The following is a 16970-nucleotide window of genomic DNA, read 5'->3' as shown; positions in this document are numbered from 1 at the left end:
TTGCAGGCATTTTTTAGGAGGGAGGGACTAACACAACACTGTAAAACACATCATTCTTACCAAGGTCATCAGTGGCAAAAGGTTCAAAATTTGAAGATGTCGACATAGTACTCCCATTGTCTGCATCATTTTGTTCACAATCTTGACATGCTTCTGTAGAAAAGTTCTTGCCAAAAGCATCCTAAAAAAAAAACCACCAAAGAACAGAATACAAAGCAGGAATGCACCATCCTCTCACAGATGTGTCAACAAGGCAGCTGCAGTATCAAAACCTGTCACCAGGCTGTTTAACTGGGGAACAACCTTCTTTTCAGGATATAAATCCATCAGGTGATTCTACCATGTTTGTTTCAAATACTTCAACTATAAAATACGTAAGAAACTGTACAGACACATCAGTGATTTCTTAAATACAAAAAAGCAAACATTCCTTGGGAATCCTGTTATCAGTACTTGCCCTGACCTTACTCACAAGAGGATTTTGGCTCTTTTTGACTATCAGTTTCTGATCTGTGTCTCTCTCCATGTTCTACTCCTCCCTGACACATCACTCATTTACAACACTTGTGCATTAACATTCTATTGCATTTCTTTCCTTAGAATCCTAAGGTCTGAGTAAGTTGACATGAATTTCAGAAAAATTCAATCACTAGTATGAATATTTCAGTACAGAAGCATGTAAATTGAAAAAATGAAAAGTTGACAGTAAACTAGCTCCTGGACTTGAAAACTTACATCATCTGTAGAAGCAAGGCTTTCACTGGGAGTGAGTTCAGAATTTGATGCCATCCATGTTGCAGAATTCAGTGATTTTGTGCTCTTCCCTTTTTCGTTGTTCTCAGATAAATGTCTGGTCACTATATCCTGGAAAAGAATAAATTTCTACTGTAAAAAAGGATCTAAGATTTGTTCGATTTGCACACAAGATCAAAATTTTCATGCATACCTGCAAAGCATATAGAGCCCTTTGCCTCAGGTAATCTGTATTTAGCAGCTGAAGCTCATGGAAAAGTTCAATAAGAAAGTGGGGACGAGACTCATTTTGAGAAATAAGTGTTGCCACTTCAGAATAAATTGTGTCTCGCAAAGCTTCAAACATAGAAAGATCACTACCAGTTTCTGTAAAAAAAAGGAATTAGTTAAGTCCTTGACATGCATCCAGTTGAAAGAAAACTGCCTATTCGGTATGCAAGCTACAGGTACACAAATTATCTCTGTCACTGCAGATTCCATTATACAGCTGCTTTCTTAAAGCTTACTCATTTCCTGAAGGGCAACAAAGATTTACACATTCTGAATAATACTTTATGCAATCCTTCATATACGAAATAAAAGATAAAGCATTCAAAGAAATAATTTTCTTTACAAATCTGAAAAATACCTTTAGAAAGTATTATTTATTAAAGAGAATATTGTACACACAATGTTGCTTTTAGAATAGGTATTCAACACTGAAAATGGAGTTTTAAGGTATTTCAAACAAGATAGCCAAAGGCCTCAAGTTTATTTGATACAAGTAGCCCACATTTTTGCAACACAAGCAACAACATTAATAAAGCTCTAGACTGAATTAAAGAAAGCCACTGCTTCCCACACCTCCCACACAAACATAAACCCTACATTCTCATACACATCTAATATCACTTCTGAGACTCAGAGAAAAACCTTGTACGCTTAAGCCCTATTACATATGTATGAGAAGACAATGTGTTCCCTAGTAAGTCTCCCATTCCTTCGAAAATTTAGGATTATCCTTGCATCACAACAGTTAAGTTATTACATACGTATTGTGGCAAGTGTTGAATGGAAAAAAGTTAAATTTTGGAAAACTCAGCTTAGTTTAACAGATGCATATTTGTTAGTATTCAAGTTAATAAAGTTATTAGCAATACAGCCAATGTTACTGTGCAATTTGATGATCTGCAAATAGTTTACCAGTATTTTTAAGCGTAAAGGCAAGCTTTTTGAACCTTTAATAAGTCACTAAAAATTGCTTCCCTCCCCAATTAATAAAACGTAGCCTTTAAACTTACAAAAAATGCCTACTGAAATTATTTTTTTTGTTGTAGTATCTACCTGCGTATTTTTCCACTTGTAATTGTGGCTAACAAGGAACATGATAAACACATTCACCACAATTATAATTCAAAGTAGTGTGCATCATTGCATTTTGTGCAAATTACAAGTAACTTCTCTTGCCTTGTTTATAGAGAAGGTGCTGCAATAGTAGCGTTTTTGAACATCTGCTAAACAGTCCGAGTTATAAGACCAAAGCTAAGAGAAAAAAAAAAGTAATAGGACATTGTTGAAGCTAAGCAGTGAATGCATTACCTGGCACTTCAATGCATGCATTTCTGTTAGACTGCTGCAGAATTCTCCTAGCATGCGCTGTAGGAAAGTGGGGATAGACAGTGATAAACACAAAAATGCGCACCAGAAATAAAGACAGGGTCTATACAAAACAGCAGGAGGAAAACTGCTTAGTCATCCAAACCACATCAAAGCTGCTTATTGTGAGAATTGACTGGTAAAAGTTTATTATGTATACCAATAAACAGCTCAGTGTGGACACAGCTACATTGACAAAGCTGTACATCGTGCTACAATGACTAAAATTTTTGCATCTTTCAAACAAAACAAAGGTACTGGCAGAACCTAAAAAGACATAGAGGGTATTTTTATGATCTAGATGCAAGAAAAGCAGTGCAGATGGCAAAAATGTAGGGGTTTATGTGATGTTATAAGACTGAATTTGAATGGTATTTGATAGAGCTCCTTTAAGCATGAATAGAAAGAAAACATGTATGCAGTACAGAATGCAGTTTAAAAACTAAAAGTTTCATCTGTTGTGCAGTTACTTCCCACAAAAACATCACAAATGGGTGATGCTTTTGGTTGGCTAGGTTTTTGTTTGTTTTACAGTAACAGGTTTGTTTCTAAAGTATTTTAATCAAGTACCTAATCTACAGAAAACACCCAAAAGCAATCAATGCTCGACTTTTTACAAACTTTTATGTTTGTCCTTCAAAATTAAAAAGCAAAATCCACATGCTAGATATACAGTACTGTCTTCTTGTCATAGTATACTGCTTTTAAATAATACACTGGCAAATAAGTATGAAGGTCCTTCAGTCAAAGTTCACAAAATAGTTACTGACATTCAGAAAAGAATACCTGAAGACATTTCTGTAGATCTACTATATTTAATTATTTTTTCCAATTGTTCCCGATTCCTTTTGCTGAACACCTTTGCATGAACAACCTCTTCAGAGTGTCTGCTTTTACTGCCCTTGCAGGGTTCACACAAGCTAGAAGCGCTTGCACTTTCATAACCTAATGGGAGGGAATGAAGAGGAAGAAATAAAAAAAAAAAAAAAAAAAAAAAAACAGCTTACAAAATATGTTACTATTTTTAAAAATTTGTTTGAGGGCAACCTCAACAATGCAAAATAACGTTTCCTAGCCAAAAATGTCCCTCTGTACAGTGAAGCCATACAGTAGTACTAAATCCTCAGTGACTGCAACAATACTATACATGCTAGCACTGTCCCTCTCTTCTCATTCATTATTTTACTGAAGCACGTCTTTCAGCAAGTCATCCAATTTGAACATGAGGACATAATGAAGGGGAAGATTCTCTGGCTGTTTTATTACAAATCTTAGTGTATATGCACCCGCTATCCATTCAAGTCATCATGTCCTATTCAGTTATGCTTTTTATTTACTGAAATACTAAAAAAACGTTACATAGTTACATTATGTAAAATGAACTCATATTTCAATAACTTATTTTCATTATTATAGGTACCATCTACGGAGAGTAAATTCTCTGGAATATAATGATTATAATCCAAGATGAGTTTGCCATGGTATCCAAGATTACTTTACAACCTACCAGTATTTTTAATTCTGCCTTTTAGCTGAGAAGAACTCTTCCTCTTATTCTTCGATTTGGGTGTTTTATCTTTTGACGCCAAGCTTGCTTGTGCTGATGCTTTTCTAGATTTAAATGTCTTTGTCACAGTAGTTGGGTCTACTGGATCAGGCATGCTACTGAAACTCTCCAAAGATTCTTCATCAAACTCTCTTCTCCTGCTCATATCAGACTGATTTTTATGACCAGAAGCAGTGTTTTGTACTGAAACTGCAAAGCCTGCTTTCAGCTGAGACTGATCATCTTTTTTGACTTCCTGGCTATCATTAAGCCAAGTTGATCTTTCTTCCATTTCCTCTTCAGGTTGTCTATGACTCCTTCTGTCAGAAAGAAACATCACAATATATAGTCTCTTAGACAAAAGCAGCATGTATTACCAGGGAAATATCTTTAACCATAATGCAAGTTATCTGCCCTAGTTACTTAGTCATCAACTGTATACTAGAAAAAAAAAAAAATATATATATAGTGAGAATCCTTCCATATGGAACAGATTTCAACCTGAATATACTTACACAGTTATCGTGTTCAAATAGTACTATAGGACAAAACATTCTTAAAAGAACATTTATTACAATTTACTGTAGCACAAAGAAAAAGATAACCACTCACTGAAATTACATCCTCTAGTTATTCAAACAGTTGACACGCTTGAGGGAGAGGATACCATCCAGAGGGACCTGGACAAGCTCGAGAAGTGGGCCTGTGTGAACCTCACGAGGCTCAACAAGGCCAAGTACAGGGTCCTGCACCAGGGATGGGGCAACCCCCGGTATCAATACAGGCTGGGGGATGGAAGGATTCAGAGCAGCCCTGCTGAGAAGGACCTGAGGGTACTGGTGGATGAAAAGCTGGACATCAGCCAGCAATGTTCACTCACTGCCCAGAAAGCCAACCATATCCCGGGCTGCATCAAAAGCAGTGTGGCCAGCAGGGCGAGGGAGGGGATTCTGCCCCTCTACTCTGCCATGGTGGGACCCCACCTGGAGTACTGCATCCAGCTCTGGGGTCCCCAAGGTAAGAAGGACATGGACCTGTTGGAGCGGGTCCAGAGGAGGGCCACAAAAATGATCAGAAGGCTGGAGCACCTCTCCTGCAAAGACAGGCTGAGAGAGCTGGGGTTGTTCAGCCTGGAGAAGAGAAGGCTCCAGGGAGACCTTATTGTGGCCTTCCAGTACTTAAAAGGGAGCCTGTAAGAAAGATGGGGACAAACATTTTAGCAGGGCCTGCAGGGCAAGGGGTCATGGCTTTAAACTAAAAGAGGGTAGATGTAAACTAGACATAAGGAAGAAATTTTTTTACGGTAAGATTGGTGAAGCACCAGAACAGGTTGCCCAGAGAGGTGGTAGATGGCCCATCCCTGGAAACATTCAAGGTCAGGTTGGACGGAGCTCTGAGCAACCTGATTTGGTTCACGATGTCCCTGCTCATTGCAGGGGGTTGGACTAGGTGACCTCTAAAGGTCCCTTCCAACCCAAACAACGCCATGGTTCTAACTCCCGCCATGGTTCTAACTCCCGCCATGGTTCTAACTCCCGCCATGGTTCTAACTCCCGCCATGGTTCTAACTCCCGCCATGGTTCTAACTCCCGCCATGGTTCTAACTCCCGCCATGGTTCTAACTCCCGCCATGGTTCTAACTCCCGCCATGGTTCTAACTCCCGCCATGGTTCTAACTCCCGCCATGGTTCTAACTCCCGCCATGGTTCTAACTCCCGCCATGGTTCTAACTCCCGCCATGGTTCTAACTCCCGCCATGGTTCTAACTCCCGCCATGGTTCTAACTCCCGCCATGGTTCTACGAAAAAGCTCTGTTTCAAAAAACATGGAAATGAAAATCTTCCTCCACTTACAAAAAGTATCACAAAACCACTCCAACACTGTATTTCATCTTAAAGTATTCATGAAATTATACACTAGTTAATATACAGAAAAACAGAACACCTTACTGAAAAAAGTAAAAAAATTAAACTGGAAACTGCAAAAGTAAAGCTTATCTTTTAATTCTATTACAATAAATTCCCTAAAATAACGATGAATTCCCACAAGCCGCGGAAAAAGGAGGAGAGAGGGAAGAAATGAAATGATTAAAGGAGAGTTGCACTGTGACATTAAATACCTTTGTTTTTCTGCTCCATTAGAGGAGCTGCTTTCGAAAGGTTTTGGGAATGCCATATACTCAGTTTTCCCAGAAGCATTATGATCTAGAGGATGTTGCTGCTGCTGCTGCTCACTGCTTTGTGGGGAAATATTGTGTGCAAAATCTCCAAAACCAGAAGGGAACACTGGATTATAGTTAATACCTACAAAGTAAAGAAGAGAGTCAGAAGATACTACCTTATTTATCTATGTGATAAAATTCAAATTTGAGACATAGTGTGTGGCAACATAAAATTATAAAGCAAAAATACTGTGGGGAAGTAAGCAAAAATTGTTTTCATCCTGAAAGTACTGCAATAATCAGAATTTATCTCAAATGCAGGTTTCAAACATTGCTGGATATTACACATGCCACTACAATCCCACGAGTAGGGAGATAAAGGTATTCAAGAACCCCCAGTAAAGAACTCCTGCAACTGAAGGCAAAAATGACATCACTTCCAAAAAAAGCAGAGCTCTGTCTGCATGAAGAATTTATCAATATTTCAAATTCCAATGGTGCAAGTATTCATAGGGCCAAAGTCATAAATTCATAATACTTATTTTAACTTTAGAATCTCTATAGTAGTGGCAATTTGAACGTAACTGTTCTTCTGTGCAGGTTTTCTGTGATTTAAAATACATCCTTAACAGTAAACAGACTTGAGAATATGAAAGCTACAATCTACGTCTATGCCTATTTCCTGGTTTCCTGAAAAGGCTGAAATATATTAAGACAGCTTTAACAACTTTTAATGACACAGTAATACACCTTCATTTCTTTTTCCTTTTCAAATTCAACAGTAAAAGTAGATTTGGTAATCACAGAATCATAGAATGCTTTGGGTTGGAAGTAACCTTAAAGATCATCTAGTTCCAACCCACCTGCCATGGGCAGGGACACCTCCCACTAGACCAGGTTACCGGTAATGAGATTAGGAACACTATATCCAAGTCAACAGTTACTCTATGCCTCTGATGGCAGCAAAAATTAGCAACACGCTGCAGTCATTTCACACAAAAATAAATGCTGAAAGTTCTAAGGAAAAGACAAATAATTACCAACTGCTACCTTAAAACTAGAAGGTTCACTTAGAACATTATTAAGTGATAGCTGAAAGTATGTAAAAGCTTCAAACATTGCTTTTCACATGTTGGATAAAGTACATTTAAAATGTTAACTATCAAGTGGGTATTTTCGACGACAACCAACTTCTTATTGAATACGTCTTGGTTTTCATACTGAAGTCAAAATATACAACTGTTCAAAACAATTAAATGAGGTGAATGGAAATTTTTGAAATTCGTATTACTTTTCACATCTGTAGTAATACACACCTGGAGCAAAGGAAGAGAAATTAGTAAATCCTGGTACATTAAACAGGTTTACAGGTTGTGGAGGAAAGCTGAATGGACAGAAAACAGGAGATGGAGGTGGTGGTGCACTACTGCCTCTCTCCTTTTTTGATGGCTTTTCTTGACACTGTTGTTCTTCTTGCTGGCGCATAAGTTCATTTAACATTTGTTTCAACCTTGAAAACAAGGAAAAATAAGCACTTGGGAAAACAAAAAGGATGCTAAGGGAAAGCTGTAAATTTATACTCAAGTAATTTGAGATTCATATTATTTCATCTGCCCCATGTACTGTACATAAAGACCCGCTCTATTTAGCCAGTAAAAAAACCAAACACTCAAGAAAAAAAAACCCAACTTCTATTTAACCCTGAGGGACAGACAGGAACAGTTTTAAAATCAACAGCTCTGTACTAGTAGTCATGTTTACAGAAGTTAAACATCTTTGCAAGAACATAAAACATTGACTAGATACTAAAAAAATAAGCAGGCTGAAAAGGAAACTTAAACAGAAACAACCAAAGACAAAATATTTGCAGAAGTGGCATTAAAACTACTTTTAAATATTATATAGGATGCCAGTAACCACTTACCAAATACAAAACAAAGATTAAGAGCTTGAACTTTCATAAAATGAATTAAAATGACTATTACATTTTTTGTTTTTAAAAAATAACATTGTTCAGAAGGTAAAAGTAGTATACCCAAACAGAGAGCAAGTAAGCATAAATTCTGACAATAAGAATGGACAAAAAGCTTTTCGACCTTTCCATAACCATTAGAATTCAGAATCTTGCCAGGTAGTCTAGCAAAGACTACAGGCGTAAAAGCATATTCAAGGAAAGCAAGTTTAAACCAAAAAAGCCAAATAAAGCTACCACAAGAGATTTTTGGAAGAGATGCCAACTTCTGGATCTCTTCACTGAAGATTACTCAAAAAGAACCACCCTCAAAGGCATTAAGGCAGCGGTGAAAAAAAACAGCCAAAAATGATGTATATAATTTCAAAAGCTTGTAATCAACTCAGAAGTTCAATAGTCTCATATTTAAGTTATCTGTAATCTTTTATTCACATAATCATGTTCCCTGTTACTGAAGTTTTTCAAATTCCAGTCAAACACTAACACAGACAACAAACCTTTGGACATTATTCTGCTGCCAAGTCAGCTGAGTGTAACACTGGTTTAATTGATGCATAATAAGATGTACTTGTGCAGATGCAACATTACTGGGCATCATACTGTAAGGGCCTGTAAGCAAAGTCTGTAGAAGACAAGACAGGGTCTGTGGAAATAAAAGACATGACAGCGAACAAATTACCAAACCCAGAAATTATTGCTGGAAATATTTAGGTTAAAAAAGTCAGCACAGCAAAATAACTGCTTTTCTTATCCACCTGCTGATCCTGCATTAAAGTTTGACAAATGCTGACACTAAATTCATGCTGTTTCTTCAACTGATTGATCTGCTCTTGCCATTGCTCCTTTTCTTCCACATATGAAAGTTCGGACATCCACCGAAGATTTTCCTGACGTCGCATACTTATGTTTTGCTGTTGCCTGGCCTTAGACAATGGACGATAATTCCCATCTGCTGAAAAAGGACGGCAATTTTTCCACCTGGGTGGGGAAAAAAGGAAGAATGGGGACAAAAGCTGACATTTCCAACAGCCTCTTCTAATGATGCTTCCATTATTCAAATTAGATCAACAACCCACTTGGCACAGGCCATTTCAGCTAATCACCCATACAATGTTGTCATTCCAACATTATCCTAAACAAATGGAAAGTAACAGCCACTTAACTGTCAACCGCTATCAAAAAAGAATTGATAAGGGTGTTTCTGGATCTTGCTTTTAGTATTTTCCATTACTGACATGTAATATGTACTCAGATGAAAATAGAAGCCATCAACATAATGCACTAAGAATTAAGAGGCTTGGCTCCTGACTAGAATACCAAAATAATTTTAGTAGGTAGTGGTATCAAGAACAGAGGAAATCAATTGAAGAGATATACATTACTTTTAACACAGCATCTTCATTTAGTCATAGAAAGCTTATTAAGGAAATCAATCAGGTAAGAGTTAAAAAATATTCACATTAATTAAAAAAATCTAGTATGCAATAGTTTTCAAAGGTGCAAAAGCCAACATTTTAAAAGCAAAAATTTCAGAGTTAGCTTAATTCTCTGAATGACTTTTTTTGAAGAGACTGATCAATGTCATGGCAAAAAAATCATGTATCTTCTAAGCAGATTAAAAAAAAACACGGGAACATATTGCAACACAACTGGAGAGCTCAATGGCAGACATTTAATGTGACCAAAAGAAGAAGAAATAATCAAATTAGTTATACACATTGCAGCTACAGAGACTCAGACAAGAATGTGCCACTGCACACAACTCCCTAGCAAGCAGAAAGAAATGTCACTTTGCTGTAAAAGGATGCCTTGTAGTTAATGCAATGCTTCTCCCACCCCTTCCAAATATACTCTGATGAGAATCAGGTCAACAAGTAATGCCACTAACCTGTCCTTGTTTTCTTTAACAAAATACGCATTTTCTGGTACATTGTTATTGGGATAAATAGAGAAACTGTCATTCAAACTTGACGCATCTTCTTCCTCCTCTTCTGCCTGAGCAACTCCATCAGAGAGATAACCATCTTCATCTCCATCCTCTTCATCTAGTGCACACTGGGTAGATCCTCCCCAGGTAGCCATTGTCCTAGTAAATACGGGAAAAAATAAAAAAAGAAGGGGGGGGAAAAGACGGGTGTTTGGGAAAGGGAGGGGTATTTTTTTGTTTGTTTATGGCAAATTATTAAAACAATCTGTTGACAATCACAAGTCTGTCAATCTTCAATTAATCAAGCTGCACCAAAATGAATTAAAACATTATCTCACCAATGTGAAAAGAAACCAATATTTTTCTGATACTGGGACAGTTAAATAAATTATTTACTGTTTTGGAAAACTATTACTTTACTATTGTTACAATGGTGTAGAGGTGAAGAAAAATCATGCTGAGCATTTGGCATTTTCTACACATTCTCCTCTCCTTAGGTGATTTTTCACCATTTGTGGAGCAGAGGAGACTAAATATGCTTGGAAGACCCCTAAAACTGGCAAGTTGCCAACTAACAGTCACTTTAGAAGTCAAGAAATTAATTTACTGCTCTGTTAAATTATCACATTCAATGCTCAGATGAAAACAGGAAACCGCCCCATGACTGACATCTCACTAAACAACAGAAGCGTCCACTGACTAACACAGAATGACTCATGTTCGTACTTTTCAGTCCTACTCTGCTGTGGAGTACGCTGAGCTTCTGATCCTTCACTTTTAACAGATGCAGCAACAGTAGATATTGTTTCTGCGAGCTCTCTCCTCCTCTGATGTTCGGCCATTAAAGCTTCAAGTTGCTTTCTTCTCTGTCGCAATTCTTCTCTTAAGATCTCATGTCTTCTCATCTCAGACCATAACTGTTTGCAGTAAAATAGAAGATATTAGAATATAAACAAAATATATACAACCTAAAGCACGTTAAAATTTCAATATTTGATACTACACTGATACCCTTCTGTTTAGGCATTGGTATTACACTGCAATTAAAGTTACAGTACAGAAAGCTGCAAAATACATCCCGTGTTTACTATTTATGCTAAATATTGCAAAAATCTAAAAAGGTAATTAAACATTATAGGACAGATTATTTTTCTTTTAAAGAAAAGAGAGACCTTATTATGGCATACAAGTATCTAAAGGGTGGGTTGAAGGAGGATGGAGCCAGGCTCTTTTCAATGGTTCCCAGTGACAGGACGAGGGGCAATGGGCACAAGTTAGAACACAGGAAGTTCCGTTCAAATACACGGAAACACTTCTTTACGGTTCAGGTGACAGAGCACTGGCACAGGCTGCCCAGGGAGGGGGTGGAGTCCCCTTCTCTGGAGATTTTCAAGACCCGCCTGGATGCAGTCCTGAGTAATGTGCTCTGGGCAATCCTGCTTTAGCAGGGGAGTTGGACTAGATGATCTCTAGAGGTCCCTTCCAACTCTAAAAAATTCCGTGATTCCGTGAAAAACAGTGCCTGTTTCATTCCACACTGTTTTTATCACATAATTTATGCATTGTTAGCTCTTTAAGTAGCATGACAGAATACTACCCTCTGGAGTAATCTGAAAATTGTGCCGAGTACTACCTTGATAACAAAGTAGAGGATACAACAAAGATTTTCTGCAATCTGCAGAAACTTCAAGTTGCAGTGTATGTTTGAACAAGACTTAAGGAAGCCATGATTTAAAAGAGGAACACATAAAGGGAAAGGTACAGGTAGAAAGAGGTGTTATCTACCTGAGATTAGATACAGTGAAAGCATAAATGACAAGACACTTTCAGAAACATGCAAAGAGAATAACATAATAGCATAACATACAAAAACAATTCTGTAAGTGAGCTAGGCTGGTAAACACAGACTTAAGGCAGACAGGCAAATGCCAGTGTACTCAAGCCTGAAAGAAACAGAACTAGTTGGTGGTGCTGGAGCTAAGCTTTCCAACAAAAATCTGTACATATTTTGATAATTAATAACCCAACCAGTTTGTAGAGTGTTAAAAATTACATCAGCACATTCATTTTAGAGACAGTTTCTTTTCAGCAGGAAGAATTCATAGAATGGTTTAGGTTGGAAAGGACCTTGAAGATCATTGAGTTCCAACCCCCCTGCAATGGGCAGGGACACCTCCCACCAGACCAGGCTGCTCAAAGCCCCATCCAGCCTGGCCTTGAACACCTCCAGGGATGGGGCCTCAACAACCTCTCTGAGCAACCTGTTCCAGTGCCTTACCACCCTTACAGGGAAAAACTTCTTCCTCACGTTCAATCTGAACCTGCCCTCTTCCAGTTTAAAGCCATTCCCCCTCGTCCTATCACTACATGACCTTGTAAAAAAAATCCTTCCTCAGCTCTCCTGTAGGCCCCCTTTAGGTACTGGAAAGCCACAATAAGGTGTCTCCGGAGTCTTCTCCAAGCTGACCTTTTATTTAGTTAAAAGAGGTAAGTCGTCCTATAATGCTTATTTGAAACATGCCAAAGTTCTGAAATTCTCTTCTTGGAGAATGAAAATTTGGCTTTTAATGACAACAGTACAGGCATTGCCCAATCAGCTTCAACTAAACTGTTAATGGAAAATTTACAAGAATGCTGATGCAACTCATAAAGAAAGTTTATTAAAAAAGGTATTTTTCAGATACTTTTTCCTGATGTCTAGTCTAGCCAGTAAACACTTTTCATCACATATCCCTCCACTCCACGCTTACAAATGCTAGCATAATTTTCAGAAAGTAATATCCAGATCATTATTTAAGGAACATATTTTGGGGGGAAAAAGGAAAGACGACACGTAGGAGATAAACTATGTTTCAAATACTGCCATCATTTTCTTCATGGATGACTTGCCTGTGATTACACACACTTTGTTAAAATGGCTACTACTCTTGCCAAATACTTAAAAATGTGTACAAGTTACCTAGAAGTTTTTTCCTTTTTAAACCTTTTTTAAGTCACAGAATATCAAGTATGAAATACCTCATTGCCTACTGGTACAGATTCATCAAATTCAAGCAAAGGCTTTCCAGCTGTGTTACACTCATTCATAGCTGGAGTTGAGGTTGCTGGTGAAGTTTGCCGGTTGGCTGGGCAGTTACTCAGGCCAGCTGACAACTGCAAGAGAAAGCAAAATGGCAAAATAGTAAAGAAGCTTTCTAAAACTTGCTCCTGGTTAAACCCCAACACAGTTCAGGCTTTATGAGACAGAAAAATTAGTATTCAGTGCAAAGGGATTTTCAAATCAAATATTTAACTCAGAACTTAACCAGGAATCAACAAAACTTATTTTTATGTAATATAGTATTATATAATGCTGTAGATGCACAGTATTGATAAGCTACTGCTCCCTTCATAGAAAAAAGTTCATCTTCAAAGAGTATGAGAAACAGTACACCACTGTGCAGTTAAGCTGGAATACAACAAAGCATTGATCATGTTTACAAGACACAATATTGTTTTAAAATACCAGACCCTGCAAATGACTACTAAGAGGAGCGAAGATGCAGTGACTAGCAAGTACAGACAGAAAAACTTCAGGCTAAAAATAAGACAGAAGATTCTCTGTCTTTGAAGACTTTAAATCAAGGCTTTTGAGGACAAACTACAGTGAAATTGGAGCTTGTTACAGCAAGTACTGAGCAAGAACCTATAGAGTGAAATGAGATAACCAGAGCTCTTCCCTAGGCTTGGAAGTCCAGCTGCTTACAGTATACAAATATTACTAATTTTAAGTTTTCTCCAAATTCTACAGTGAAAAGATAGTGTGAAAAATATTTTCTTTTGTTGCTCAACGCCTTACGAAAACAAAGAAATACGTTCTACCTACTTGAAGGTCAGGACAAGCCTTCTGCAACACTTGAATTTTTTCTTGAATTTCAATCAGTTTTCTTCTTTCTTCTTGCAACTGCTTAAGCTCCCGTTGCTGCTGCTGAAGTTTAGCTTCATAAAACTTCTCTCTGCGTGAATAAGTTATCCACATATTACTTGGCAAGAAGTTGCCTAAAGCATGATTGTACTATCCTTTGACGAAGGCATACCTTGCTTTTTCATTCAGTCCTGCATCTTTTTGTAACTTGTTGGTACTAGCTCGGACATTGTTCGGTTGTTGTTTTGTCTCTTCCACCTCACCCAAAAACAAGTCACCGATATTAGACGCATTTGCAGTTGTTGCTTGAGGTTCTGGATCATCATCCTGAAAGGATGTCAGAAAGGCAGTTAGGTTATTTTCAAGTTGATACACAAAATGTAACAATTTTAGTTTGCCAAACTAATTTTTCAAAAATAAGCAGTCCGAATAGCTTTATCTTTAGTTCAGATCATAAACTGAGAAGTCATCTTCATGGCATCATGCCTTTACGATAAATTAAATTCTCTCATTAACTTAAAAGTTATAAAGCTCACACTACTGAAACGTCCAATATAAATGCAAGATAACTTGTCTCATTCTGGAAATGTAAAGCACCTGAATTGTATTTTATGCCTATGACTGAGTGGGTAGAAACACACAGGCATGTCAAGAAACAAAGGGTGAGGCAAAAAGAGGAATAGGAGGAGACTGAGGTGAGAAAGACTGCATAATTACTGTAGTCACGAAGTTAAATATTATTAACAGCTTAAAATAAAAACAAGACTACTCTTGAAAGTTAAATCTAAATTATTTTCAAAACCGTCTTCTATGTGGTTCTCTATTCCACTTTTCTTATTCTCATAATTTTTGCATTTTCAGTTCTCAACTTAAATTGAAAATATTAAAGCTGTAGCCACTGTTTATTTTGTTTTTCAACATCGTTATTCTTAATACAGAACCTGCTGAACAGAAGAGATCACCATCATAAGTGACCAAGTATGACACAGCCTACACAGACCTACAGTTCCATTACTTAGTACATACAGATACAAGCCTTGTAAATACAAAGGAAAGATTGAAGACATGCCATTAATTAGGTTATTTATTAAGAAAGCTGCTGTATCATCTCTAATTGATTTGCACCACTGTACATTTAAGATATCTATAGTGATGACAAAAAACAAGACTGATACAGATGCTGAGAAATTTTTCATAGCAGTATGATCCTGAAATAACAATATAGTGTTTATACTGTTGTTATTGTAAAATGTAGGTTCTACTTGAGATTGATTTTAGAGTTTTCACATAAAGCCTTTACATTTCTGATACACCTATGTGTATTCAGTATGCATACGTTAAATAAGGTGGTCAAACATAAGCATTCTGTAGGGACATTAGATTAATGAAAAGATGTTTTAGTAAACATCACTGAATTAGCATGAGAGTCTAAATTAAAAACACTGCAATTCATAGCTGGCCCTCAAGATTCTGGAAAAACAAAACAAAAAACCCATAACAAAAAGCCCCAAAACTAACACCACCACCAAAACCCCCAATCAAAATACCCCAATTTGAACATGTTAAAACATCTGGAGATTTTAATCAAAACCAAATAATTTTTCCTCATTGACTGAACAATATTGCAAAACCTAGAATTCAAAAACTAAAACTGATGAATATACATTACAAGCTTAAAAATGTAGATCAATATAATTTTAAAAAAATAGACTTATTAGTTCATATTTTGCAATCCAGTGCTAAGGTTAAGTATTAAGGCCATTCTTCTGATAGGTTAGCATCCCCCAAGAAAATTCCAAATTTGAACTTCAGAAGTAGCACCCTTGACTTCAGAAAAAAATCACATAGCATCTCTCTTTCCCAGCCTAAAAAAGAGCATTTTAAATTTTATACTAAGCAGAGTGCTTTTCCCTACTAAGAGTTACACATTACATGAAATAATGAATGCTACATTTTTGTGCACAGATTTATATTCATAAAATACCTGCACCATAGCAGCAAGGTTTTGTAACTGTCTAAGTTTCTGTTTTGCAGCTATAAGCCTATTGATCTTCTGCTCAAACTCAGCATCTCCAGCAGCATCGCCCAGGCTGCTTCTGTGACTAGATATGGAATCTTCACTAACTCTATCTTCTTCCACTTCATCGTCTTCACCTTGGGGTAGGTCAATACCTTTGTCATCCTCCCTATTATGACAGTCTGGAGGCAGGGAGAGGAGGAAACAAAACAACACCAATGACACATTATTGAACTTCTGAAGTCCACTGTAATTGCTGGACATTAGAAAAATATCAGCTTAATGGTTAGACTTCAACATTTTGCTCATCAAGCAAGGTTCTCCCAAATTCTGTGTGGCTATCAGAATTACTTGCACTAAGACTTAAAATTATTACACGATTTTAAAACGTACCTAGAGTAGAAGACATTTTTAGAGTCCTTATATTAGCAGCAGATCGGTTATTTATTTCACAGTCTGTATTAAGATGTCTTCCATCTCTGTTATTAGTTCCACACTGTACATTTGAGTTGCTATTTATTTCACTCCAACTACTCATTCCTTGAGGGTTTCTAGGGTAAAATAAAAAGTTAATGAGTAATGTAAGACCCGATATTAATGAAATTTTACTTCAGTCATTTTATTAACTGTCTTTTATAGGAATGTGTCCTTACCCTTTAAAAAAAAAAGTCAACCCCATATCAAATCAGTCCACACATTTGGTATTCCTCAATATCCATCTCTCCACTACATTTTTTTTTTTTTTCAAGCAATCAGAAGCAGCTATGAATTACTACAACAATAAGGGGCTTTCAAGGTATACGTCTACATTATGAAAGCTTTACCTGATTCACAGCTAAATTAGTATTCATTTCTGCATAGTGAAGATCCTTGATGCACACAGTTGCCCTGTTAGACTATAGCTCTAAATGCCTCTCTAAACTGAAGTTTGTTTTTATTCCAATTCTCTACTCTAGGCCTGTTAACCTTCTAGTAGAATTCCATACACATAACTCAGTGCATAAACCCAAAGGAATTACAGATTTTGAAGTCTCTTATACAGATTTTGTAAATGT

At 37.0% G+C, this 16970-nt stretch overlaps 1 protein-coding gene across 1 annotated transcript in view; it reads right to left on the bottom strand.

Moving 5' to 3' along the window:
- PCM1 (pericentriolar material 1) overlaps positions 1-16970 on the bottom strand; it is a gene marked incomplete at both ends in the record, with an annotated part of 41882 nt that overhangs the window by 12868 nt on the left and 12044 nt on the right. Inside the window, 16 exons of the mRNA XM_082482580.1 lie at positions 61-181; positions 736-864; positions 947-1119; positions 3175-3333; positions 3896-4254; positions 6054-6237; positions 7412-7605; positions 8565-8710; positions 8823-9045; positions 9956-10153; positions 10721-10911; positions 13013-13147; positions 13860-13989; positions 14071-14225; positions 15883-16097; positions 16309-16466. Of these exons, the coding sequence (XP_082338706.1) occupies positions 61-181; positions 736-864; positions 947-1119; positions 3175-3333; positions 3896-4254; positions 6054-6237; positions 7412-7605; positions 8565-8710; positions 8823-9045; positions 9956-10153; positions 10721-10911; positions 13013-13147; positions 13860-13989; positions 14071-14225; positions 15883-16097; positions 16309-16466 (2870 nt within the window). The remainder of the gene's footprint in view (positions 1-60; positions 182-735; positions 865-946; positions 1120-3174; positions 3334-3895; positions 4255-6053; positions 6238-7411; positions 7606-8564; positions 8711-8822; positions 9046-9955; positions 10154-10720; positions 10912-13012; positions 13148-13859; positions 13990-14070; positions 14226-15882; positions 16098-16308; positions 16467-16970) is intronic.

This window comes from Vanellus vanellus (genome assembly GCF_965231255.1).
Source record: "Vanellus vanellus genome assembly, chromosome: 4".
In the NCBI taxonomy this organism is placed as follows: domain Eukaryota; kingdom Metazoa; phylum Chordata; class Aves; order Charadriiformes; family Charadriidae; genus Vanellus; species Vanellus vanellus.
The sequence above is the reverse complement of the archived record's forward strand: the minus strand, read 5'-3'. Positions and strand labels throughout refer to the sequence as shown.